Here is a 27,680-nt window from a genome sequence, read left to right as displayed (position 1 = left end):
TATTTGGCTCCATCCATCTTCCCATCAATTTTAACCATCTTCCCTGTCCCTGCTGAAGAAAAGCAGGCCCAAACCATGATGCTGCCACCACCATGTTTGACAGTGGGGATGGTGTGTTCAGGGTGATGAGCTGTGTTGCTTTTACGCCAAACATAACGTTTTGTATTGTTGCCAAAAAGTTCAATTGCGGTTTCATCTGACCAGAGCACCTTCTTCCACATGTTTGGTGTGTCTCCCAGGTGGCTTGTGGCAAACTTTAAACAACACTTTTTATGGATATCTTTAAGAAATGGCTTTCTTCTTGCCACTCTTCCATAAAGGCCAGATTTGTGCAATATATGACTGATTGTTGTCCTATGGACAGAGTCTCCCACCTCAGCTGTAGATCTCTGCAGTTCATCCAGAGTGATCATGGGCCTCTTGGCTGCATCTCTGATCAGTCTTCTCCTTGTATGAGCTGAAAGTTTAGAGGGACGGCCAGGTCTTGGTAGATTTGCAGTGGTCTGATACTCCTTCCATTTCAATATTATCGCTTGCACAGTGCTCCTTGGGATGTTTAAAGCTTGGGAAATCGTTTTGTATCCAAATCCGGCTTTAAACTTCTTCACAACAATATCTCGGACCTGCCTGGTGTGTTCCTTGTTCTTCATGATGCTCTCTGCGCTTTTAACGGACCTCTGAGACTATCACAGTGCAGGTGCATTCATACGGAGACTTGATTACACACAGGTGGATTGTATTTATCATCATTAGTCATTTAGGTCAACATTGGATCATTCAGTGATCCTCACTGAACTTCTGGAGAGAGTTTGCTGCACTGAAAGTAAAGGGGCTGAATAATTTTGCACGCCCAATTTTTCAGTTTTTGATTTGTTAAAAAAGTTTGAAATATCCAATAAATGTCGTTTCACTTCATGATTATGTCCCATTTGTTGTTGATTCTTCACAAAAAAATACCGTTTTATATATTTATGTTTGAAGCCTGAAATGTGGCAAAAGGTCGCAAAGTTCAAGGGGGCCGAATACTTTCGCAAGGCACTGTACTTGTGATGGTGAGAACATATCAGAAGTCAGAAATACACTCAATTAGTATTTGGTAGCATTGCCTTTAAATTGTTTAACTTGGGTTAAATGTTTTGGGTAGCCTTCCACAAGCTTCCCACAATAAGTTGGGTGAATTTTGGCCCATTCCTCCTGACAGAGCTGGTGTAACTGAGTCAAGATGTCAGCCTCCTTGCTTGCACACGCTTTTTCAGTTCTGTCCACAAATGTTCTATAGGATTGAGGTCAGGACCCTATGATCACTCGGCTACACATTTGATGCCTCCCAGACTCTTCACCAAGACGACTAGAAGCCACTACATCACCGGATTCCTGCCTCGTTTTATGTCTCTCTAATGTCAAAATGCCTTGTATACTGTTTTTTATGGTAGTTATCATTGTTTTATTTTACTACGGAGCCCCTAGTCCCACTCAACATGCCTCAGAGAGCTCTTTTGTCCCACCTCCCACACATGCCGTGACCTCAACTAGCATAGCTGGTGCCTCCAGAGATGCAACCTCTCTTATCATCACTCAATGCCTAGATTTACCTCCACTGTACCCGCACCCTACCATACCAGTCTGTACATTATGCCTTGAATCTATCCTACCACGCCCAGAAGTCTGCTCCTTTTATTCTCTGTTTACAACGCACTAGACGACCAGTTCTGATAGCCTTTAGCCGAACCCTCATCCTACTCCTCTGTTCCTTGGGTGATGTAGAGGTTAACCCAGGCCCTGTGTCCCCCCAGGTGCTCTCATTTGTGGACTTCTGTAACCATAAAAGTCTTGGTTTCATGCATGTTAACATCAGAAGCCTCCTCCCTAAGTTTGTTTTACTCACTGCTTTAGCACTCTGCCAACCTTGATGTCCTTGTCATGTCTGAATCCTGACTTTGGAAGGCCACCAAAAATTCTGAAATTTCCATCCCCATCTATAACATTTTCCATCAAGATAGAAATAACAAAGGGGGAGGAGTTGCAATCTACTGCGGAGATGGCCTGCAAAGTTCTGTCATACTTTCCAGGTCCATGCCCAAACAATTCGAGCTTCTAATTTTGAAAAAACAAATCTCTCCAGAAATAAGTCTCTCACTGTTGCTGCCTGTTATAGACCCCCCTCAGCTCCCAGCTGTAGCCTGGACACCACATGTGAATCGATTGCCCTGCATCTATCTTCAGAGTTCATTCTATTAGGTGACCTAAACTGGGATATGCTTAAAAAACTTATTGGTGCACCCATCCCGTTAGCGGGATCTTTTTCGTCAACATCCGCTGAATTGTAGAGCGACAAATTCAATTTAAATTACTAAAAATATTTAATTTTCATGAAATCACAAGTGCAATATAGCAAAACACAGCTTCGCTTGTTGTTAATCCACCTGGCTTGTCAGATTTCAAAAAAGCTTTAAAGCAAAAGCAAACCAAGCATGTATGTAAGGACCTCTCTCAGCAGACAAAACATTACAAACAGCTAGCAGAAAAGTAGATTGGTCATGAAAGTCAGAAAAGCAATAAAATGAATCGTTTACCTTTGATGATCTTCAGATGTTTGCACTCACGAGACTCCCAGTTACACAATAAATGTTCCTTTTGTTCCATAAAGATTATTTTTATATCCAAAACACCTCCATTTGGTTGGCGCGTTATGTTCAGTAATCCACAGGCTCGAGCGGTCACGACGGGGCAGACGAAAATTCCAAATAGTATCCGTAATGTTCGTAGAAACATGTCAAACGTTTTTTTATAATCAATCCTCAGGTTGTTTTTACAATAAATAATTGATAATATTTCAACCGGACCGTAGCTTTTTCAATAGGAGAGAGAAAATGTCTGCTTCAGGCTGTTGGCGCATGCAAAACTCTGCTGGCACCCAGCCATCCACTGACGAGATGTGATCGTTCTCGCTCATTTTTCAGAATAAAAGGCTGAAACTATGTCTAAAGACTGTTCACACCATGTGGAAGCCATAGGGTAAGGAATCTGGTTGATATCCCTTTAAATGGAGGGAAGGCATGCAATGAAACATGGAGATTCGTTTCTCTTAGGCACTTCCTGGTTGGATTTTCCTCAGGTTTTCGCCTGCAATATCAGTTCTGTTATACTCACAGACAATATTTTGACAGTTTTTGAAACTGTAGAGTGTTTTCTATCCTAATATGACAAATATATGCATATTCCAGCTTCTGGGCCTGAGAAATAGGCAGTTTCATTTGAGTACGTTTTTCATCCAGACATCAAAATACTGCCCCCTACACTCAACAGTTTAACACCCCGGCCATCCTACAATCCAAGCTAGATGCCTTCAATCTCACACAAATTATCAAGGAACCCGGCCAGGTACAACCCTAAATCCGTAAACATGGGCACCCTCATAGATATTATCCTGACCAACTTGCACTTTAAATACCTCTGTTGTTTTCAATCAGGATCTCAGCGATCACTGCCTCATTGCCTGCATCCGTTATGGGTTCGCGGTCAAACGACCACCCCTCATCACTGCCAAACGCTCCCTAAAACACTTCTGCGAGCAGGCCTTTCTAATCGACCTGGCCCGGGTATCCTGGAAGGATATTGACCTCATCCCATCAATAGAGGATGCTTGGTTGTTCTTTAAAAGTGATTTCCTCACTATCTTAAATAAGCATGCCCCTTTCAAAAAATGTAGAACTAAGAACAGATATAGCCCTTGGTTCACTCCAGACCTGACTGCCCTCGACCAGCACAAAAACATATTGTGGCACACTTAAAATGGTTAATGAAGGGTTTAGGGTAGGGATGTCCCAAGGATCCCAGAATAGCATTAACCATTGTGCATTCTTCTGTCTCTTTTACATAGCAGGTGAAGGGTTCTGACTTCTGAACTTGACAAAATGAAAAATCTTTATTATGTGAAATTGAATGAAAAAAAAATGTATGTTGATGTTCTTTATTTTGATAGTTTATAGTTTATTCGCCGTTAGTCAGCACCTCCACACAAACTACTTTCTGGGTGTGTGCCAGCTCATGTTTTTTAAGGGTAGGTAACAACATATCCGCCACACTGATCCTCAATTCAGGGGTGCGTGCTCAGCCCCCTCCTGTACTTCCTGTTCACTCATGACTGCACGGCCAGGCACCACTCCAACACCATCATTAAGTTTGCCGATGCCACAACAGTGGTAGGCCTGATCACCAACAACGACGAGACAGCCTATAGGGAGGAGGTCAGAGACCTGGCCGTATGGTGCGAAGAAAACAACCTCTCCCTCAACGTGATCAAGACAAAGGAGATGATTGTGGACTACAGGAAAAGGAAGATCGAGCACGCCCCCCATTCTCATCGACGGGGCTGTAGAGGAGCAGGTTGAGAGCTTCAAGATCCTTGGTGTCCACATCACTAACAAACTTTCATGGTCCAAGCACACCAAGACAGTCATGAAGAGGGCACGACAAAATCTATTCCCCCTCGGGAGACTGAAAATATTTAGCATGGGTCCTCAGATCCTCAAAAGGTTCTACAGCTGCACCATCGAGAGCATCCTGTATGGTTGCATCCGGGCCTGGTATGGAAACTGCTCTACCTCCGACCGCAAGGCATTACAGAGGGTAGCGCGTACAGCCCAGTACATTACTTGGGCCAAGCTTCCTGCCATCCAGGACCTCTATACCAGGCGGTGTCAGAGGAAGGCTCCGCCCCACTCTCTGTCATAATCTATGCATAGTCACTTTAACAACTCTACCTACATGTACATATTACGTCAATTACCTCGACTAACCAGTGCCCCCGCACATTGACTCTGTACCGGTAACCCCTGTATATAGTCTAGCTATTGTTATTTAACTTCTACTCTTTAATTACTTGTTCCTTTTATTTCTTATTCATACTTTTTTAAACTGCATTGTTAGTTAGGGGCTTGTAAATAAGCATTTCACTTGTAAGATAAAATTCCATTTGATTTGATTTGATAGACTCATAGTACAGAATGAATGACTGACTGCCCAGTTCAACATCGGTTCACCGTCTCACCTCATACAGTATTGGAACAGCAGCATCTGACTGCCCGGTTCAACATCAGTTCACCGTCTCACCTCATACTGTATTAGAGCAGGAGCAGCTGACTGCCCGGTTCGACGTCAGTTCACCATCTCACCTCATACTGTATTGGAGCAGCAGCAGCTGACTGCCCGATTCAACATCAGTTCACCGTCTCACCTTATACTGTATTGGAGCAGAAGCAGCTGACCGCCCGGTTCAACGTCAGTTCACCATCTCACCTCATACTGTTTTGGAGCAGCAGCAGCTGACTGCCCAATTCACCGTCTCACCTCATACTGCATTGGAGCAGCAGCAGCTGACTGCCCGGGGCAACATCCGTTCACCGTCTCACCTCATACTGTATTGGAGCAGAAGCAGCTGACCGCCCGGTTCAACGTCAGTTCACCGTCTCACCCCATACTGTATTGGAGCAGCAGCAGCTGACTGCCCAGTTCAACATCAGTTCAATGTCTCACCTCATACTGTATTGGAGCAGCAGCAGCTGACTTCATCGTTGATGCTAATCAGCATGTTTGAATCTGAGAGTAAATAGAGCCGACTACACTCTAAAAATGAAGGGTTCAACTGGAGTTGTTCTCAGATCCCCTAACTTATTTGAAAATGCATTACATTGTTCAACATTTTCTTAACATTTGTCATAATCAGTTAAAGCAATGAATTTGTATCGGCTCTCGTCGGACTTCGGCTGCATATTTTCCGCCATTTTCTTCAAATCTGAAAAAGATGCGAAGCCACGCCCATTTCCTGAAGAATTGCATTATGGGTCCTAAAGTATTGTGTGTATAAATCATATTTTTGCGAATTTAGTACGACATCCGGGAACTTTTGGCATACTAACAATATCATACTATGACCAATAAGCATACTATATACTCAATTCATGTCGCAAATAGTACGGTTAGTATGAGTATTCTAACACAGCTAATAACTTATCAACAGCTCTAACAATTTGACCCCCACAGGAAATCTACACTGGCAGTTATAGAAAGACCCATTTACTATATAACCATTGATTATTGAAAAGTATAACTTTTCAAATGTTTCAACTGTATTACCCCACCAGAAACCAAAACATATGCATGTATAACACCACTGTTTTTAAAAAAGCACTGTATAGCCTTGAAATCTTGTTTAAAATTATAAGTTTGACCTTATGGATGGCCAGCCCTTGTATTTATAGTGAAGTCAATTCAAGGGGTAGCCCTGAGCTGAACTCAAACCTGGGTCCAGTGACTGTCAAGCCAATACCTTATAACTGTTACGCCAAGATGTCTGAACCTCTTGACGAGGTCGCTAGGTGTTGGGTTACGGTTGCTACAATAGCTTTCTCTATGAATTTGAGAGTGGTTACATTTCTCCAGCCCCCATTCCTCAGCTAATAGCCAAACCAAGTCTCAGGGCTGACATGTTGTTGCTGTTTAAATCCTAGGTTACCCCTATGAAATTGCCACACATCTATCAACCAATCTGCAGTTCATACAATAACAACGCTGTCATTCCACCACTAGTTTGGTAATAAGAAATTCATAGACAGACCTACAGATGCAAGGACTGACCATCCATGATATCAACATTATAGTTTTAACCATGTTGAGGCAAACATTGTTGCTTTACATTGTTTCTAAACATTGGAGTAAAAAAAACTTATTTGGGGTTCTGATGGGATAAAACAGTTGAACTAAGCTCAGGAGGCATGTGTAATATTCGTCAAGAATCAATGGCTATGAATAAATCATTTTAAAAGTCTAAATATGGATGTAGCTATTGCATATTTCCCCTTTAACACCACACATCCGTTCAACAACTGCAGAGTTTGTGCCTCTGTATTTAAGACAGTACTTACTAGTGTTAATCAGGGCCCGGTGTCCCAATAGCACTTTATGGCTAAATTCATCGTTAGAACAATTGGATGCCTTAACATGCCTTTGGGAAACCGAGCCCAGATATCCAGTTTCATTCTTTCATTGTTTTTGTATTGTAACAGCCTCCTCTTCCTCTTTCACAACAACGTTTAGCCACAGACCCTCTTTCTCGTCCAGCAGACCTCATCTTCTTTAGCAGGAGAGTAGCTTAGTAACCGCATGATCGGGGATGTTTGCTAGGCTAATGCTACCTTAACCAGCCCGCTAGCTGAATAATAACAACAACACCGTAAATATGAAATTAAATAGGATAACTAACTAGACGACAGAAGTTGGTTTAAAACAGTGGCTAATATACACTAAATCGTCTAAAGAGGTTTATTGGTTCAGCTATTTTGGATAGCAAGCTACCGAAGTGGCTGACTAACTGTTGCTGTTGTTGAAAGAAGCGTCCCGTCCACTAGATTAAACTTCACACCAACAGCATTGTCTTAAATTCCTACACCGCCATCTGCTGACTGGAGTCGGTAACGCAGTTGAGTAAAATGTATATTTAATTTTCAGACAAAAAGTTAAAGTGTAGGAAGCATGAGTTTTTACTCACCAGTGTAACAAAACAGTGTGGTTAAAGACTTAGTAACTTAGTTGTATTCAAGATCTGGTTACTTATAAGCACAAACATTTATGTTTTTGCGTTATTACATATTTATTCACTTATTTCCAGATATCTTTTAAACTACCCACAATGCACTATTTCTCAACGTCATATGAAGGATCTACTCTGTGCTACAGAGTTTGTATTCTAGCTCGGTAGCTAGCTCAAGCTTGCAAACATTAGCCCCACCTCATACATTTCATGAACTGTGTGGTTGTGTTATCTAGTGGGAACTCGTTAGCATGGTAGGCTCTGGTGCCTTCTTGCCGTGGGCTCAAAAGGAAAGAGAAAATCATACCCACTTGCTCCTTTTTGTTTTGTCAACTTTTCGGTAGGGATGTTACATTTGATCCCGGAGCTACGAGGCATCCGTCGAAATTGCTAAGCAGTAAACTTCAAAGCAGTGTGCTGATGCCTGTATCACTTTATCAGCAGCACGTGATCAATGATGTCTGAAGCTTCATTTCGTCGAACAACCACCTGATTGGTTTGGTATTGGGCTTGTTCGACACTGCAGGCGACTGCCAACTGACTTATCTACAGATCACCTTGCATCATAAATAACTACTCATTACTTTTTATAAATCAGTCAGTCAGTCAAGCACATTTTAGCATGGTTTTCATGCTCTCGAACATGGCCAGTGGTTTAGTAGATGACAAAAAGGCGATGCTGCGCACGCTCTAGGGCATGTGGGACGTCATCTATAATAATGTGACTGTTCTAAATTCCGTGTTGCTCAAACCTGTTGAACCTTCATTACCGTTCAAACGTTTGGGGTCAATTAGAAATGTCCTTGTTTTCCATGAAAACAGACATGAAATGAGTTGCAAAATGAATACGAAATAAAGTCAAGACGTTGACAAGGTTATAAATAATGATTTATAATTGCTATAATAATTGTGTCCTTCAAACTTTGCTTTCGTCAAAGAATCCAAAGGGTATGGCATGGCGTTGCAAAATGGAGTGATAGCCTTCCTTCTTCAAGATCCCTTTTACCCTGTATAAATCTCTTACTTTACCACCCTTAAAGCACCCCCAGACCATCACATTATCAGCCACCATGCTTGATAGAAGGCGTCAAGCACTCCTCCAGCATCTTTTCATTTTTTCTGCATCTCACGAATGTCTGTTCATAACACTTTTTCCAATCTTCCTCTGCCCAATGTCTGTGTTATTTAAAAAATATATATAAAAACGGTCTGAGTTATGGATTTTTCTTTGCAACTCTGCCTAGAAGGCCAACATCCAGAGTTGCCTCTTCACTGTTGACGTTGAGACTGGTGTTTTGCGGGTATTATTTGATAAAGCTGCCAGTTGAAAACTTGTGAGGCGTCTGTTTCTCAAATTAGACACTAATGTACTTGTCCTCTTCCTCAGTTGTGCACTGGGGCCTCCTACTATTCTGGTTAGAGCCCGTTTGCGCTGTTCTGTGAAGGGAGTAGTACACAGTGTTGTACGAGATCTTCAGTTTCTTGGCAATTTCAAGAATAGACTAACGATTTTCAGAAGAAAGTTATTTGTTTCTGGACATTTTGAGCCTGTAATCGCACCCACAACTGCTGATGCTCCTGATACTCAACTAGTCTAAAGAAGGCCAGTTGTATTGCTTCTTTAATCAGAACAACAGTTTTCAGCTGTGCTAATGTAACAGTAGCTTCCGTCCCTCTCCTCGCCCCTACCTGGGCTTGAACCAGGGACCCTCTGCATACATCAACAACAGCCACCCTCGAAGCATCGTTTATCCATCTCTCTTGCAGAGCAAGGGGAACAACTACTTCAAGGTCTCAGAGCGAGTGACATCACCGAGTGAAATTTTATTAGCGCGCACCCCGCTAACTAACTAGCCATTTCACATCGGTTACACCAGCCTAATCTCGGGAGTTGATAGGCACAAACAGTCACAAACAGCTCAATGCTTGAAGCACAGCGAAGATCTGCTGGAAAACCCACGAAAGTGCTGTTTGAATGAATGCTTACGAGCATTTGCTCTATCAAATATCAAATCATAGACTTAATTATTACATAATAACACACAGAAATACGAGCCTTAGGTCATTAATATGGTCAAATCCGGAAACGATCATTTCGAAAACAAAACATTTGTCACGTGGGACTAGGTGGGTGAGGAAGGAATCAGGCGCAGAGAATTCCACTGGGAAAAGGTGCACTTTAATGCAGCACAAAAAATAGCAAGCCCAAAACACAAGGCGCGGACAATAATGTGGACCACCCAAAACACAGGGTGCCACGTTGTAAAGGTTTTCCTCCTCTTCGTCTGGAAGCCCATTAAGCACATACAACAGGACACAGGTGAAACTAATAAGACAAAACAAACAGACAACGAAAAAGGATGACTTCTCGATGACTTCTGGATGATAGCGGGGTGAACAGGCAGTGGCTCAGGTAATAACAAAGAACAAATATGTGTGTGCCTGGGGGGAATTTGCACTAATGTAAATAAACATAGATGGAACATATTCCCTTTTGCTTACGTGATGAACCGCTAAGGGGGCATAAATATTTACCATCTAAACCATGTGTGACCTCTCACCTCTCTGGCTGTAGAAGTGTTCTTCCTAATCAGTCCCTCAACAGCTCTGTGACTGAGCTCCACCCTCACTGGGTCTTCAGAAGAGAGGAAGGCTGAGGAGGGATGGATCAGTCAGTCAATAAAGTGTAGAGTTGCTGTCTGACAAAATCACAACTTTAATAGTTCATTAAAGTAAATAAGGCTTTATGACTGCTGAATACCAACTATCCATCACTTAGATCATGCATTTTCAGGTAGAGATATATCCTTGGGACATCCCTAGCCCATTGAAGTTCACATTTAAAATGGTTAAGGTAGGGGTTAAGGTTAGGGGTTAGCTACAGTGAGGAAAACAATTATTTAGTCAGCCACCAATTGTGCAAGTTCACCCACACTTCAACTATGACAGACAAAATGAGGGGGAAAAAATCCAGAAAATCACATTGTAGGATTTTTTTATGAATTTTTTTGCAAATTAAGGTAGAAAATAAGTATTTGGTCAATAACAAAAGTTTATCTCAATACTTTGTTATATACCCTTGGTTGGCAATGACAGAAATCAAACGTTTTCTGTAAGTCTTCACAAGGTTTTCACACACTGCTGCTTGTATTTTGGCCCATTCCTCCATGCAGATCTCCTCTAGAGCAGTGATGTTTTGGGGCTGTTGCTGGGCAACACAGACATTCAACTCCCTCCAAAGATTTTCTATGGGGTTGAGATCTGGAGACTGGCTAGGCCACTCCTGGACCTTGAAATGCTTCTTGCGAAGCCACTCCTTCGTTGCCCGGGCGGTGTGTTTGGGATCATTGTCATGCTGAAAGACCCAGCCACATTTCATCTTCAATGCCCTTGCTGATGGAAGGAGGCTTTTCACTCAAAATCTCACGATACATGGCCCCATTCTTTCCTTTACACGGATCAGTCGTCCTGGTCCCTTTGCAGAAAAACAGCCCCAAACCATGATGTTTCCACCCCCATGCTTCACAGTACGTATGGTGTTCTTTGGATGCAACTCAGCATTCTTTGTCCTCCAAACACGACGAGTTGAGTTATTACCAAAAAGTTATATTTTGGTTTGATCTGACCATATGACATTCTCCCAATCTTCTTCTGGATCATCCAAATGCTCTCTAGCAAACTTCAGATGGGCCTGGACATGTACTGGCTTAAGCAGGGGGACACGTCTGGCACTGCAGGATTGGAGTCCCTGGCGGCATAGTGTGTTACTGATGGTAGGCTTTGTTACTTTGCTCCCAGCTCTCTGCAGGTCATTCACTAGGTCCCCCCGTGTGGTTCTGGGATTTTTGCTCACTGTTCTTGTGATCATTTTGACCCCACGGGGTGAGATCTTGCGTGGAGCCCCAGATCGAGGGAGATTATCAGTGGTCTTGTATGTCTTCCATTTCCTAATAATTGCTCCCACAGTTGATTTCTTCAAACAAAGCTGCTTACCTATTGCAGATTCAGTCTTCCCAGCCTGGTGCAGGTCTACAATTTTGTTTCTGGTGTCCTTTGACAGCTCTTTGGTCTTGGCCATAGTGGAGTTTGGAGTGTGACTGTTTGAGGTTGTGGACATGTGTCTTTTATACTGATAACAAGTTCAAACAGGTGCCATTAATACAGGTAACGAGTGGAGGACAGAGGAGCCTCTTAAAGAAGAAGTTACAGGTCTGTGAGAGCCAGAAATCTTGCTTGTTTGTAGGTGATCAAGTACTTATTTTCCACCATAATTTGCAAATAAATTCATAAAAAATCATACAATGTGATTTTCTGGATTTTTTTTCCATTTTGTCTTTCATAGTTGAAGTGTACCTATGATGAAAATTACAGGCCTCTCTCATCCTTTTAAGTGGGAGAACTTGCACAATTGGTGGCTGACTAAATCCATTTTTGCCCCACTGTATATGCAGTTATCTTAGTCAGCCAGCTAACATTAGCTATATAGCCAACTAGCTATGGTCAGCAAGCTGGAGCCCAACTACCGGAGACCAGTTAGAACCCGATTAACAAAACCAAACTAAAACATGACTGCAGATCAAAAGAGCAGACACAGATTGATGGCAGGGAAAGTCCCCCAAATCCAAAATAGATTCCAGATGTCAGCTAGTGCTCTAGCAGTAAGCCACGGTTGTAAAAGTTACAAAACTCCCATAGTCTACTTCACAGAGAATTTGCTGAAAAGTAGTAATGGGGGAACAAAGATTCCTAAAGCATTGACGCTTTCCAGGCAATTGTGTCAAAAATAGGTTCATTACTCAAGGCTTTGAGAAACATAGAATTTATAACAACCACATAGATGACATCCCACACCGTAGCAGCATAGCCTTTATGTCATTATTATAGATGACAGTCCCACACCGTAGCATTATTATAGATGACAACCCACACCGTAGCACGTAGCAGCATAGCTTTCATGTCATTATTATAGATGACAACCCACACCGTAGCACGTAGCAGCATAGCTTTCATGTCATTATTATAGATGACATTCCACACCGTAGCACGTGCGCAGCATAGCCTTTATGTCATTATTATAGATGACGTCCCACACCGTAGCACGTGCGCAGCATCGCCTTTATGTCATCTACTAAACCACTGGCCATGTTCGAGAGCATCATGCTGCATTGTGGGTAAATGGTCACTGGCTGACTGATTTATAAATAATAATGAATAGTTATTTATGATGTAAGATGATTTGTAGATCAGTCAGTTGGCAGTCGCCTGCAGTGTCGAACAAGTCCAATACCAAACCAATCTGGTGGTTGTTCGATGAAATGAAGCTTCAGACGTCATTGATCACGTGCTGCTGATAAAGTAATACAGGCATCAGCACACAGCTTTGAAATATACTGCTTAGCGATTTCGACGCATGCCTCGTTGCTCCGGTATCAAAAGTAACATCCCTACTGGCAAGAAGGCACCGGAGCCTACCGTTCTAATGCGTTCCCACTAGATATCACAACCACGCAGTATATGAAAGCATGAGGTGTGGCTAACTTTTGCAAGTTTGAGCTAGCATACAAACTCCGTAGCACAGAGTAGATCCTCCATATTACGTTGAGAAATAGTGCATTAGTAGTTTAGCAGATATCTGGAAATAAGTGAATAAATATGAAATCATGCAAAAACATAACTATTTGTGCTTATAGGTAACCATATCGTTATTACAACTCAGTTACTAAGTCTTTAACCACACTGTATTGTTACTCTGGTGAGAAAAAAACTCATGCTTCCTACACTTTAACTTGTCTGAAGATAAAATAAACATGTTTACTCAACTGCGTTACCCACTCCAGTCAGCAGATGACCATGTGCGACTTTAAGGCAATGATGCTAGTGTGACGTATATTCTAGTGGACGGAACGCTTCTTTCAACAGCAGCAACACTTAGTCAGCCACCTCGGTAGCTTGCTAGACAAAATAGCCGAACCAGTAAAGCTCTTTAGACACTTTCGTGTATATTAGCCACTGTGTTTCAAATCCAATTCTGTCGTCTAGTTGGTTATCCGATTTCATTTCATATTTACGGTGTTGCTGCTGTTAGTAAACTAGCGTGCTGGTTAAGTTAGTATTAGCCTAGCTAGCTAACATTCCTTACCATGAGCTCACTAAGGTTCTCTCCTCCTGCTACAGAAGAGGTCTGCTGGACGGAGAAAGGTCTTTGGTTGAACGTTATTGTGAAAGAAGAGGAGGAAGAAGAGGATATCGCAGTAAAACAAGTAGAGGGTGAGGCTGTTACAGTGAAAGAAGAAGAGAAAGATGTTTCAGTGAAAGAAGAGGACTCGTTCAGAGTGAAAGAGGAGGAGGAAGAGAAAGAGGAGGATGGGGAGATGACTGTCACATGCAAAAAGGAGGAAACTAGATTTCTGGTCCCTGTTTCTCAAACGCATCTTAAGGCATCCAATGATTCTAATGATGAACTTAGCCGTAAGATGGTTTTGAGAAACCAGGCCCTGATTAACACTAGTAAGTACTGTCTTAATTAAATACAGAGGCACAAACTCTGCAGTTGTTTAACTGATGTGTGGTTGGTTGATTGATGTGCGGTTGGTTGATTGATGTGTGGGTTTTTAAAGGGGAAACCTAGTTTTTAAACAGCAACAAAATGGCTGCCCAGAGTCTTGGTTTGGTAAACAGCTGAAGGATGGGGGCTGGAGAAATGTAACGTAACAGTTATAAGGTTTTGGCTTGACAGTCGCTGGACCCAGGTTTGAATTCAGCTCAGGGCTACCCCCTGAATTCACTACACTGTGAATACAAGGACTGGCCATCCATGATGTCATAATGATAATTTAACCAGGTTTCTAGGCCATATAGTATATTCTAGAATTCAGCCATGATGTCACAATGATAGTTTAACCAGGTTTCTAGTCCATATAGTATATTGTAGAATTCATCCAATATTGTCATAATGATAGTTTAACCAGGTTTCTAGGATATATAGTATATTCTAGAATTCATCCATGCTGTCATAATGATAGTTTAACCAGGTTTCTAGGATATATATATATATATATATATATATATATATATATATATATATATATATACACTGCTCAAAAAAATAAAGTGAACACTTAAACAACACAATGTAACTCCAAGTCAATCACACTTCTGTGAAATCAAACTGTCCACTTAGGAAGTTACACTGATTGACAATAAATTTCACATGCTGTTGTGCAAATGGAATAGACAACAGGTGGAAATTATAGGCAATTAGCAAGACACCCCCCAATAAGGTGATAACAACAGACCACTTCTCAGTTCCTATGCTTCCTGGCTGATGTTTTGGTCACTTTTGAATGCTGGCGGTGCTTTCACTCTAGTGGTAGCATGAGACGGAGTCTACAACCCACATGTGGCTCAGGTAGTGCAGCTCATCCAGGATGGCACATCAATGTGAGCTGTGGCAAGAAGGTTTGCTGTGTCTGTCAGCGTAGTGTCCATACCATGGAGGCACTACCAGGCGACAGGCCAGTACATCAGGAGACGTGGAGGGCAACAACCCAGCAGCAGGACCGCTACCTCCGCCTTTGTGCAAGGAGGAGCAGCACTGCCAGTGCCCTGCAAAATGACCTCCAGCAGGCCACAAATGTGCATGTGTCTGCTCAAACGGTCAGAAACAGACTCCGTGAGGGTGGTATGAGGGCCCGACATCCACAGGGGGGGGTTGTGCTTACAGCCCAACACCGTGCAGGACGTTTGGCATTTGCCAGATAACACCATTATTGGCAAATTCGCCACTGGCGCCCTGTGCTCTTCACAGATGAAAGCAGGTTCACACTGAGCACATGTGACAGTCTGGAGACGCCGTGGAGAACGTTCTGCTGCCTGCAACATCCTCCAGCATGACCGGTTTGGCGGTGGGTCAGTCATGGTGTGGTGTGGCATTTCTTTGGGGGGCCGCACAGCCCTCCATGTGCTCGCCAGAGGTAGCCTGACTGCCATTAGGTACCGAGATGAGATCCTCAGACCCCTTGTGAGACCAGATGCTGGTGCGGTTGGCCCTGGGTTCCTCCTAATGCAAGACAATGCTAGACCTCATGTGGCTGGAGTGTGTCAGCAGTTCCTGCAAGAGGAAGGCATTGATGCTATGGACTGGCCCGCCCGTTCCCCAGACCTGAATCCAATTGAGCACATCTGGGACATCATGTCTCGCTCCATCCACCAACGCCACTTTGCACCACAGACTGTCCAAGAGTTGGCGGATGCTTTAGTCCAGGTCTGGGAGGAGATCCCTCAGGAGACCATCCGCTACATCATCAGGAGCATGCCCAGGCATTGTAGGGAGGTCATACAGGAACGTGGAGGCCACACACTACTGAGCCTCATTTTGACTTGTTTTAAGGACATTACATCGAAGTTAGATCAGCCTGTAGTGTGGTTTTCCACTTTAATTTTGAGTGTGACTCCAAATCCAGACCTCCATGGGTTGATAAATTTGATTTCCATTGATCATTTTTGTGTGATTTTGTTGTCAGCACATTCAACTATGTAAAGAAAAAAGTATTTAATAAGAATATTTCATTCATTCAGATCTAGGATGTGTTATTTTAGTGTTCGCTTTATTTTTTTTGAGCAGTGTATATATAAAAATATATATATATATATATATATTTCATGCCCTTACATTAAAGGCAAGACATACCTAGATTCAATTACATTCATGAATTGGTTTGAAACCTTTGTTTTAAATCCTTCTCAAAGTTGGTGCCTTGACGGATTTGTAAAAAATGGTTTGTCATAAAACACTTTTTTATTTATTTAAATGTAACCTTTATTTAACTAGGCAAGTCGGTTAAGAACAAATTCTTATTTACAATGACTGCCTACCCCGGATGACGCTGGGCCAATTGTTTCGCCGCCCTATGGAACTCTCAATCACGGCCGGTTGTGATACAGCCTGGATTTGAACCAGGGTGTTTGTAGTGACGCCTCAAGCCCTGAGATGCAGTGTCTGCTGTGCCACTCTGGTGCCCCAAAATCATGTTCTAGTGCTGTCCCCAACTAAAAAAAACATCTTGGTCAACCAAGAGTCATCTGTTCTTTCTACCAATCGCCCCATGTGTTTTTATAAAATCAACTATATGTACTGAACTTGTCTGAACTTGCTATGAAAAGCCAACTGGCATTTACTCCTGAGGTGCTGACCTGTTGCTACCTCGACATCCACTGTGATTATTATTATTTGACCCTGCTGGTCACCTATGAACATTTGAACACCATGTTCTATTATCATCTCCACCCGGCACAGCCAGAAGAGGACTGGCCACCCCTCACAACCTGGTTTCTTCCTAGGTCTGGCCTTTCTAGGGAGTTTTTCCTAGCCACCATGCTTCTACTCCTGCATTGCTTGCTGTTGGGGTTTTAGGCTGTGTTTCTGTACAGCACTTTGAGATATCAGCTGATGTAAGAAGGGCTTTATAAATACATTTTATTTGATACTTTAAGCATGGTGTTTGATTTAATAATTAAGACACACAAATGACTCGAAGTCATAACTAGAGGGTTCCAGTCATCAATATAAACTAACTAGAAGGAAACCCCACCCCCCCCTCCTCCCGCTGCCTGACTTCGTAAATTCTGCCATTTTGCTCCTGAAGTTTTCAGTAATAGACTACAGCAGCAGTCTGCAACCTTTTCCAGTTGGAGTGCCAATTTATCTGACAATTTCTACCAATCTGTGTGCCAGTTATTATTTTCATATGCACATTTTCTTGGAACAGTTTAATTTAAAAAAAATAGTATCTCAAAATCATTGTCTGTGACTAAGCTACATTCTAAATCTACATAAAAAATGATACAAACCTAAAAGTAACTTTTATTGCCTTTGCCAACTATGTAAAACAGCCTAAATAAAGCCAACAAATAAACATTGCAGCCAGCAGGTAGAAAATATCTGGATAAAAATAAATATCCTCTAAATCACATTGGCTGCGAATGACATGTCTACAACAAACTGGAAACATTGTATCAACTATCAACTGGGTCAGCCCGAAAGGAGATAGCAAGCTTGCAACATTGTATAAAATATTCTGTGCCCTCAGTTTCCCGCGCCAGTGAGTTCGAGACAGACACAGCTGTCGGCTATTTGTGCAAAGAATAAGAAGTAATCAGGTATTTTATGACATTTCCATTGGATCAGAGCAATACATTTTCCCCTTTCAATGCTGAGTGGTTATCAAAAGGGTGAGAGCCAAAAATATTTTACTAAAATAATTTGACGAACTATTGTCCGGTAGACTAATCCTACTTCTAAATGGATAATCAGGTGTGTATCCTTACTCAACATTGACAGGAGGGTTTCAAACAAAAGATAATGAATAAATTGACAAAACTGACAAATCTTGCGGGGTCAAATCAAATGTTATTGGTCACATACACATGGTTAGCAGATGTTAATGCAAGTGTAGAGAAATGCTTGTGCTTCTAGTTCCGACAATGCAGTAATATCTAACAAGTAATCGAATAAATTCACATCAACTACCTTATACACACAAATGTAAGGAATATGTACATATAAATACATGGATGAGCAATGGCCGTGCATCATAGGCAAGATGCAGAAATGGTATAGAATACAGTATATACATATGAGGTGAGTTATGTAGGATACAGTATATCATAAAAGTGAGTACACCCCTCACATTTTTGTAAATATTTGAGTATATCTTTTCATGTGACAACACTGAAGAAATGACACTTTGCTAGAATGTAAAGTAGTGAGTGTACAGCTTGTATAACAGTGTACATTTGCTGTCCCCTCAAAATAACTCAACCCACAGCCATTAATGTCTAAACCGCTGGCAACAAAAGTGAGTACACCCCTAAGTGAAAATTTCAAAATTGGGCCCAAAGTGTCAATATTTTGTGTGGCCACCATAATTTCCCAGCACTGCCTTAACCCTCTTGGGCATGGAGTTCACCAGAGCTTCACAGGTTGCCACTGGAGTCCTCTTCCACTCCTCCATGACGACATCACGGAGCTGGTGGATGTTAGAGACCTTGCACTCCACCTTCCGTTTGAGGATGCCCCACATATGCTCAATAGGGTTTAGATCTGGAGACATGCTTGGCCAGTCCATCACCTTTACCCTCAGCTTCTTTAGCAAGGCAGTGGTCGTCTTGGCGGTGTGTTTGGGGTCGTTATCATGTTGGAATACTGCCCTGCGGCCCAGTCTCTGAAGGGAGGGGATCATGCTCTGCTTCAGTATGTCACAGTACATGTTGGCATTCATGGTTCCCTCAATGAACTGTAGCTCCCCAGGGCCAGCAGCACTCATGCAGCCCCAGACCATGACACTCCCACCACCATGCTTGACTGTAGGCAAGACACACTTGTCTTTGTACTCCTCACCTGGTTGCCGCCACACACGCTTGACACCATCTGAACCAAATAAGTTTATCTTGGTCTCATCAGACCACAGGACATGGTTTCAGTAATCCATGTCGTTAGTCTGCTTGTCTTCAGCAAACTGTTTGCGGGCTTTCTTGTGCATCATCTTTAGAAGAGGCTTCCTTCTGGGACCATAGCCATGCAGACCAATTTGATGCAGTGTACGGCGTATGGTTTGAGCACTGACAGGCTGACCCCCCACCCCTTCAACCTCTGCAGCAATGCTGGCAGCACTCATACGTCTATTTCCCAAAGACAACCTATGGATGTGACTCTGAGCACGACTTCTTTGGTCGACCATGGCGAGTCCTGTTCTGAGTGGAATCTGTCCAGTTAAACCGCTGTATGGTCTTGGCCACCGTGCTGCAGCTCATTTTCATGGTCTTGGCAATCTTCTTATAGCCCAGGCCATCTTTATGTAGAGCAACAATTCTTTTTTTAAGATCCTCAGAGTTCTTTGCCATGAGGTGCCATGTTGAACTTCCAGTGACCAGTCAGTATGAGGGAGTGTGAGAGCGATGACACCAAATTTAACACATCTGCTCCCCATTCACACCTGAGACCTTATAACAATAACGAATCACTTGACACTGGGGAGGGAAAATGGCTAATTGAGCCCTATTTCACTTAGGGGTGTACTCTCTATGTTAGTGATGGCTGTTGAACAGTCTGATGGCCTTGAGATAGAAGCTGTTTTTCAGTCTCTCGGTTCCAGCTTTGATGCAACTGTACTGACCTCGCCTTCTGGATGATAGCGGGGTGAACAGGCAGTGGCCCGGGTGGTTGTTGTCCTTGATGATCTTTTTGGCCTTCCTGTGACATTGGGTGGTGTAGGTGTCCTGGAGGGCAGGTAGTTTGCCCCGTTGATGCGTGGTGCAGACCGGACCACCCTCTGGAGAGCCTTGCGTTTGAGGGAGGTGCAATTGCCATACCAGGTGGTGATACAGCCCGACAGGATTCTCTCGAATTGTGCATCTGTAAAAGTTTGTGATTGTTTTAGGTGAGGAGCCAAATTTCTTTAGCCTCCTGAGGCTGAAGAGGCACTGTTGCGCCTTCTTCACCACACTGTCTGTGTGGGTGGACCATTTCAGCTTGTCTGTGACGTGTACGCCGAGGAACTTAAAACTTTCCACCTACTCCACTACTGTCCTGTCGATGTGGATGGGGGGGTGATCACTCTGCAGTTTCCTGAAGTCCAGACTCCGAGGGCCCTCGCCTCTTCCCTGTAGGCTGTCACGTCGTTGTTGGTAATCAAGCCGACCACTGTAGCGTTGTCTGCAAAGTTGATGATTGAGTTGGAGGCGTGCATGGCCATGCAGTCATGGGTGAACAGGGAGTACAGGAGAGGGCTGAGAATGCACCCTTATGGGGACCCAGTGTTGAGGATCAGCGGGGTGGAGATATTATTTCCTACCTTCGCCACCTGGGGATGGCCGGTCAGAAAGTCCAGGACCCAGTTGCACAAGGCGGGGTCAAGACCCAGGGTCTTGAGCTTAATGACGAGTTTGGAGGGTACTATGGTGTTAGATCCTGAGCTGTAGTCAATGAACAGCATTCTTACATAGGTATTTCTCTTGTCTAGATGAGAGGGCAGTGTGCAGTGCGATGGCGATTGCATCGTCAGTGGACCTATTGGGGCGGTAAGCAAATTGGAGTGGGTCTAGGGTATCGGGTAGGGTGGAGGTGATATGCTCCTTGACTAGTCTCTCAAAGCACTTCAGGATGATGGAAGTGAGTGCAATGGGGCAATAGTCATTTAGTTCTTAGCTTTCCTTGGAACAGGAATAATGGTTGCCATCTTGAAGCATGTGGGGACAGCAGACTGGGATAGGGATTGATTGAATATGTCTGTAAACACACCAGCCAGCTGGTCTGTGAATTCCTTGAGGACGCGGCGAGGGATGCCGTCTGGGCCGGCAGCCTTGCGAGGGTTGACACGTTTAAATGTTTTAAGTCAGCCACGGAGAAGGAGAGCCTACAGTCTATGGTAGCGGGCCGTGTCGGTAGCACTGTTTTGTCCTCAAAGCAAGCAAAGAAGTTGTTTAATTTGTGTGGTAGCAAGACGTCAATGTCTGTGACGGGGCTGGTTTTCTTTTTGTAATCAGTGATTGACTGTAGACCCTGCCACATACGTCTCGTGTTCGAGCCGTTGAATTGAGACTACTTTGTCCCTATACTTTGCTTGTTTGACGCTTTGCTTGTTTGAAGCTTTGCTTGTTTGATTGCCTTGTTGAGGGAATAGCTGCAGTGTTTGTATTCGGTCATATTTCCGGTCGCCTTGCCATGGTTAAAAGCGGTGGTTTGCGCTCTCAGGTTTGCGCTCTCAGTTTTGCGCGAATGCTGCCATCAATCCACGGTTTCTGATTAGGAAACGTTTTAATAGTCACAGTGGGTACGACAGCTCTAATGCACTTGCTAATAAACTCGCTCACCGAGTCAGCGTATACATCAATGTTGTTGTCCGATGCTATCCGGAACATATCCCAGTCCACGTGATCGAAGCAATCTTGAAGCGTGGAATCCGATTGGTCAGATCAGGGTTGAATAGACCTGACTGGGCGTTTCCTGTTTGAGTTTCTGTTTATAAGCTGGGAGCAACAAGATGGAGTCATGGTCAGGTTTTCCGAAGGCAGGTCAGGGGAGGACTTTCTATGCATCGCGGAAGTTAGAGTAGCAGTGATCCAGAATGCTAGCAGCTCGAGTCGCGCAGTTGATATGATGATAGGATTTAGGAACGCTTGTTCTCAGGTTAACTTTGTTAAAATCCCCAGCTACAATAAATGCAGCCTCGGGATGTATGGTTTCCAGTTTCCATAGAGTTCAGTGAAGTTCTTTCAGGGCTGACAACGTATCTGCTTGGGAGGGATATACACGGCTGTGACTGTAATCGAAGAGAATTCTCTTGGAAGATAATGTGGTCGGCATTTGATTGTAAGGAATTCAAGGTCCGGTGAACAAAAGGACTTGAGTTCCTGTATGTTGTTATGATTACACCATGAGTCGTTAATCAAAAGGCATATATCCCCTCCCTTCTTGCCGGAGAAATTTTCATTTCTGTTGGCGCAATGCATGAAGAATCCGGGTGGCTGTACCAACTCTGACAACGTATCCCGAGTGAGCCATGTTTCCGTGAAACAGAGAATGTTACAATCTCTGATGTCTCTCTGGAAGTCAACTCATGCCCTACTTTTGTCCACCTTGTTGTCTAGAGATTGGACATTGGCGAATATGCTCTGAAGGGGTGGATGGTGTGCTCACCTTCTGAGTCTGACCAGTGGGCCGCTCCGTCTGCCTCTCCTGCGATAATAATACATAAAACAACAAATAACTGCATAGTTTAAGGACCTGAAGCGAGGCGACCATCTCTGTCAGCCCCATCTTGCATGGTCTGCGTGGTCTGCCAGGGGCCGTTTCATTTAGTGTCCATTTGATTCTATTTCCCCATAGTATGTTATACCAATGTTGACCGACTGAAAGGGAGTGTAACTTTATGACTATAATTGCTGTTCCCTGAAGGAGGGAAACGAGGTACAACATCTGTTTGGCCCCACCCCTTCCTGGGTCAGGGAAGAGCGGTATTAAATTTAAGGAATAAGTCCATACCACACGCTCATCCACCTGTGGAAGGTGGGGCTTCCAGTGAGGCGCGGATTTAATTGTATGTTGTACCTAGTTTCCCTCCTTCAGGGAACATTAGTTATAGTCATAACATGTTGATTTAATAGTATGTTGTACCTCGTTTCCCTCCTTCAGGGAACAGTAGTTATAGTCATAACATGTTGATTTAATAGTATGTTGTACCTCGTTTCCCTCCTTCAGGGAACAGTAGTTATAGTCATAACGTTACGCTTGTCATATGATAAGCTTCAACTTAAATATGGGATCTTGCTGTCGGACAGTTTTTTTTTGTATTCTGAAATGCACTCGAACTATAACATTTAGTGGCTTCTTTTGTTATGCTGGAAAAACAGTTTTTGTGGGCACAGAAATACGAAATCATTTCAGTTTGCTAAATCCAATTGTTTTAACTGAGTCATAAGTTGATTGACAACACCCAAATGCATACTGTCATTAACGTGGTTCTTCAATAATTACATATAATTCTTAATACTGTAGCTGTTTAGTTAGTCACGTGTTCAACTATCATCAGCTGATCCAGGAAATTGTTTTCTGAATGCCATTCAAATGGCAAACAACACGACATTTGTTGTTAAGTGAAATTATGGGTCCTACAGTAGGTCTATGTTATTGTTAGGTGAAGTTATGGGCCAATTTGGCAAACACTTAGTTTACAAACCCTCATTGTCAGGCTGATGGCAAAGCTAGCCAAAGAGCATTTTACTGGTTGAAATGTTATTTTAAGTATAAAGCAGTTGATTTGCGAGGATGACACAAACATTATATTAAGCAGGACATTCAAACGAGCCTTACAATTATAATCCAAAGTAGTGTGAAATGTACTCATAAGCAACCTGGAAATGGAGGTTACTCCCCTGAGTATTCCCCTATACATATTCCGAATACATTGTGAAAAACTAAACATTTTGCTCACCATTTTTTGCTCCAGGCAGATATACTACCATCCATAACCATCGGTTTCCTCATCAGCAGGAAGGAGTTTCTACAACCAAATTGCTTGTGCATCGCCCTCGTGACGAAATTTTATTAAACACAGAAAGGGGCCTATATTGGAGACCAAAAGTCATCTGGCACACTGCTTAGAGTTTCAACAACATGATTAACTTATTTCTAGCCTACAATCATTGATGTTACTACTAAAATAAGACTTTTCTTGCTAATTTTAAGACAAATAATTTTTACATTCATTAGAGACGTCAATTGTTATACAACATCATGGCTACGCTGTTGGCATCACCTTTTACAGTGGATTTCCGCTGTTGTGGGCCTTTAACCATCTGTCTGACTTGTTGTTCACACAGGAGAGAGATGTGACTATCATGGATCCTCTGGGGCGCCTCAACAACCTCATGATGCTGAAGAGGCAGAGAAGAGTTCCTCCAGATCAGAACACCTCAAGAAACACCTGCAGAGATCCACAGGGAAGAGAACTCACTGCTGCTCTGACTGTGGGAAGAGATTCCCCTCCTCATCAGGCATTAAAATTCATCAGAGGATCCACACAGGAGAGAAATCTTTTAGCTGTACTCAATGTGGGATGAGTTTTACTCGTTCAACCAGCCTGATATCACACCAGAGAACACACACTGGAGAGAAACCTTATAGCTGTGATCAATGTAGGAAGGGTTTTACTACATCTAGCTATCTAATTGTACACCAGAGAACACACACAGGAGAGAAACCTTACAGCTGTGGTCAATGTGGGAAGAGTTTTGGTCAATCTAGCTATCTGACAGTGCACCAGAGAATACACACAGGAGAGAAACCCTATAGCTGTGGTCACTGTGGGAAGAGTTTTACTGATTCTAGCAATCTGACTCTACACCAGAGAACTCACACAGGAGAGAAGCCTTATAGCTGTGGTCATTGTGGGAAGAATTTTGGTCAGTCTAGCGATCTGACAGTGCACCAGAGAACACACACAGGAGAGAAACCTTATAGCTGTGATCAATGTGGGAAGAGTTTTACTGCATCTAGCAATCTGACTCTACACCAGAGAACGCACACAGGAGAGAAACCTTATAGCTGTGGTCATTGTGGGAAGAGTTTTGGTCAATCTAGCGATCTGACAGTGCACCAGAGAACACACACAGGAGAGAAACCTTATAGCTGTGATCAATGTGGGAAGAGTTTTGGTCGATCTGGGCAGCTGACTGTACACAAGAGAACACACACATGAGGGAAACCTCTTAGCTGTGAACAAAGATAATCTGATTAAAGATCTCTGATCAAATATCAGAAAGTACATGCATGAAGGAGTTGTTTCATGATATCAGTGAATTAATGTCACAATGTAGAATGTTTTAACATTGTAGAAGGAGTATTTTAATGATGTCACAATGTAGAACCCTAAACGTTTGCCCCCTGTTCTATTGATTTCAACATGATATGGATATTAGCCTCAGGGGAATAATCCAGGCTCTGAATTGAAAGAGTACTATTTATGTGGTATAACAAAAAGTGACTAACAAAAAAATAGTTGTGTTGCACTTACAGTGTTGGTGACCCACTTGAATCAAAATGTAGCTAGCTGTTTTCTACAAATTGTCCTCTAACCAGTGATGTATTCATTATTCCCAGATTCCGTGTGATTTTTGAGCTGTTAGTTTTAACAGGACATGCAACATAATCTCCCTCCTCTCGCACAAATGATTTTAACATGATATCGATGGGTGATGACAAATAAGTGTTGCGTTCCTTTGTGTAGTGACCCCTACATTTAAATGCATCACTCAAATGTAGCTGACTGTCTTTCATGTTTGTTTTTTTGTTTGTTGCGTTAGTTTCCTGATTTCCCAATTAATCGATATCAGTGCTTGTGCAGTCTATAAGGAGCTTGCTTAAAAAATACAAGTAATATGATTATTGTGGCAGATGTTGTGTATATAGCACATTTTACGTTTAGGTTTTGAATGTATCCCAAACTGTTTATGCATTTTGTTTATTGATTTGTACATGTTAAAACAGTGTTTTGACATTGGGGCTATTCCACCTAGCAAAATGTAATTGAAAATAAGACTATGCCTGATGTCCAATATTCGGTTCGGTTGTAGTTGAAAGTAAAAGATGAAAAGATGATTTTTGTCAGTGACTTGAAATTAATTTCAATGTACTTGCAGCTTATACACATGGACACAGTGTAAAGAATTGGTCTGTAATCAATTTTATTAACAACCCTACATCACTCCAGTATTTCTTGACAACATTCAAATGCTAATTGTCTTTATTCCACTACTGAAGAAGCATGACTCAAATCACCTCACATTTAAAATATTCAGCCCGACAAAATGTACATTTGTATTATTCCATGCCTCACCATTAAGTGAATTATAGCCAATACATATTAACAAAGGGGTGTACATTTGGTTTTGATATTTCATATTTACAATTCATGTAACATTTAATCCTAATTATTTATGCAACCAACTGACTGAGAGCTCTTGAAGCTAGTGAGTTTTTCAAAAAACACTTTTTGTGTTGTGTTTTTAATTGTTGACAGCCATATTGTAGAATGTGAATCATTGTAGTTGATTATCATGTGAAATGGAAGTTGTTTTCTGTTGGTGGTGAGTAAACTTGTCCAACAAAAATATAGGATATATTTGTTGTCTTAAGGGGGAGGTGTTGCAGGATTTGGTTTTTGCATTTATGTTTTGAGGTTGAACGTTAGCACGTATAGCTCGTTAGCACATAGGGAGCACTGATTGGTGTCACCTCGTTAGTCAGTATGTGTTACACCTGTTCTGATTATAATATTTTAATAAAATGGCATTTTCCTTAGGATGCTCATTAGTCTTTAAGTTGTTAATCTTCTGTTGTTTATCCTCTTATGTTTGTTGTGTACTAAATAGTTTTTTATTTTCATAGGTTTTTCCCCCTGTGAAGCCATTGTGTTGCATCCATGTCTGAAATGTGCTGTATAAATAACTTGTTTTGATTTGAACATATTGCAAAACAAATGGACCCAATGACTGACCAATCAACAGACTCTTGCAAAACCAATTAACAAATATGTGCAAAAGCAACACATATCCTGGTCCATCTTAGTATGAAAAACAGTATAAATTCAGTATATCTTCCACTATATCAATATAGTGCATGGTATGTACGTTTCGTATCACTTTTCAACCAACCCAGTGCATTTGTTGAAAATGAAAATCTTTGAAATCAACAATACGTCGAAGGTTTCAACTACTGAGAACTGAAATCAACAAATGGATCAAACAGATCAATCCCACTTTTCCAGCCTGCTGAAGGCGTGGTAGAGTGGTAAACACCACCCCCGGCTCTACCAGGGGCTTGAGGTGGTCTCCCGCAGCTCTGCTTATGTCATGTTCTGTGGTCTTGCCGTTCCATTTCTTGACTGCCCCTGCAACACAGAAATAAACACATTTATTTATATTTTATAAAACACTCAAAGTAATGGATATGGAGCATCTATGGCCTCAGTTGCACCTAAATGGGACTTCTGTCATCTGATCACTCCAAGCTGCATTAGGTTCAGATCTTCCAGGATGGGCCTTTGACATAGTCTGGACGCAGTCAGGCCACCGAATATGCATAAGCAATGTAAAGACATGAGTGGGGAAAAGTACATTTGACACAAGTGACCTTCATAATAAATCAAATCAAATGTTATTTGTCACATACACATAAATGCAGTAATATCTAACAATTTCACAACAAATACCTAATACACGTAAATCTAAGTAATGGAATAAAAATATATGGACGAGCAATGTCAGAGCAGGAAAGACTGATACAGTAGATAGTATAGAATACAGTTTAAGTTGGAAGTTTACATACACTTAGGATGGAGTCATTAAAACTTGTTTTTAAACCACACCACACATTTAGGACATCTACTTTGTGCATGACACAAGTCATTTTTCTAACGATTGCTTACAGACAGATTATTTCACTTATAATTCACTGTATCCCAATTCCAGTGGGTCAGAGGTTCACATCCACTAAGTTGACTGTGCCTTTAAAACAGCTTGGAAAATTCCAGAAAAT

The 27,680-nt window shown here is 42.3% G+C and overlaps 1 protein-coding gene and 1 long non-coding RNA gene across 3 annotated transcripts in view; one reads left to right on the top strand and one right to left on the bottom strand.

Annotated features, from left to right (window-relative positions):
* LOC135574689 (uncharacterized) overlaps positions 1–13,832 on the bottom strand; it is a 30,107-nt gene extending 16,275 nt beyond the window's left edge. Inside the window, exons 1-2 of one of the 2 annotated variants that reach the window (XR_010465566.1) lie at positions 13,728–13,832; positions 10,150–10,241 (exon numbers count right to left, since the gene is read on the bottom strand). This is a non-coding gene — a long non-coding RNA (uncharacterized LOC135574689). Of the gene's footprint in view, positions 1–10,149; positions 10,242–13,408; positions 13,454–13,727 lie in introns of those variants that run through there. The other variant, XR_010465567.1, reaches the window with a different exon arrangement.
* Positions 13,462–27,302, top strand: LOC115139527 (zinc finger protein 664-like). Its single transcript, XM_029677023.2, has 2 exons — positions 13,462–14,095; positions 23,966–27,302. The coding sequence occupies exons 1-2, from the start codon at positions 13,729–13,731 to the stop codon at positions 24,841–24,843; spliced, it is 1,245 nt and encodes a 414-aa protein (XP_029532883.2). The 5' UTR covers positions 13,462–13,728; the 3' UTR covers positions 24,844–27,302.
* Positions 27,303–27,680: the final 378 nt, after the last annotated feature.

The sequence above is a fragment of the Oncorhynchus nerka genome, linkage group LG13 (genome assembly GCF_034236695.1).
Source record: "Oncorhynchus nerka isolate Pitt River linkage group LG13, Oner_Uvic_2.0, whole genome shotgun sequence".
In the NCBI taxonomy this organism is placed as follows: Eukaryota; Metazoa; Chordata; class Actinopteri; order Salmoniformes; family Salmonidae; genus Oncorhynchus; species Oncorhynchus nerka.
The sequence above is the reverse complement of the archived record's forward strand: the minus strand, read 5'-3'. Positions and strand labels throughout refer to the sequence as shown.

Coding starts and splice junctions, on each gene's coding strand:
- LOC115139527 (XM_029677023.2), top strand. CDS start 13,729: ATGAGCTCACTAAGGTTCTCTCCTCCTGCTACAGAAGAGGTCTGCTGG. Junction 14,096..23,965: donor CCAGGCCCTGATTAACACTA/GTAAGTACTGTC, acceptor TTGTTCACACAG/GAGAGAGATGTGACTATCAT.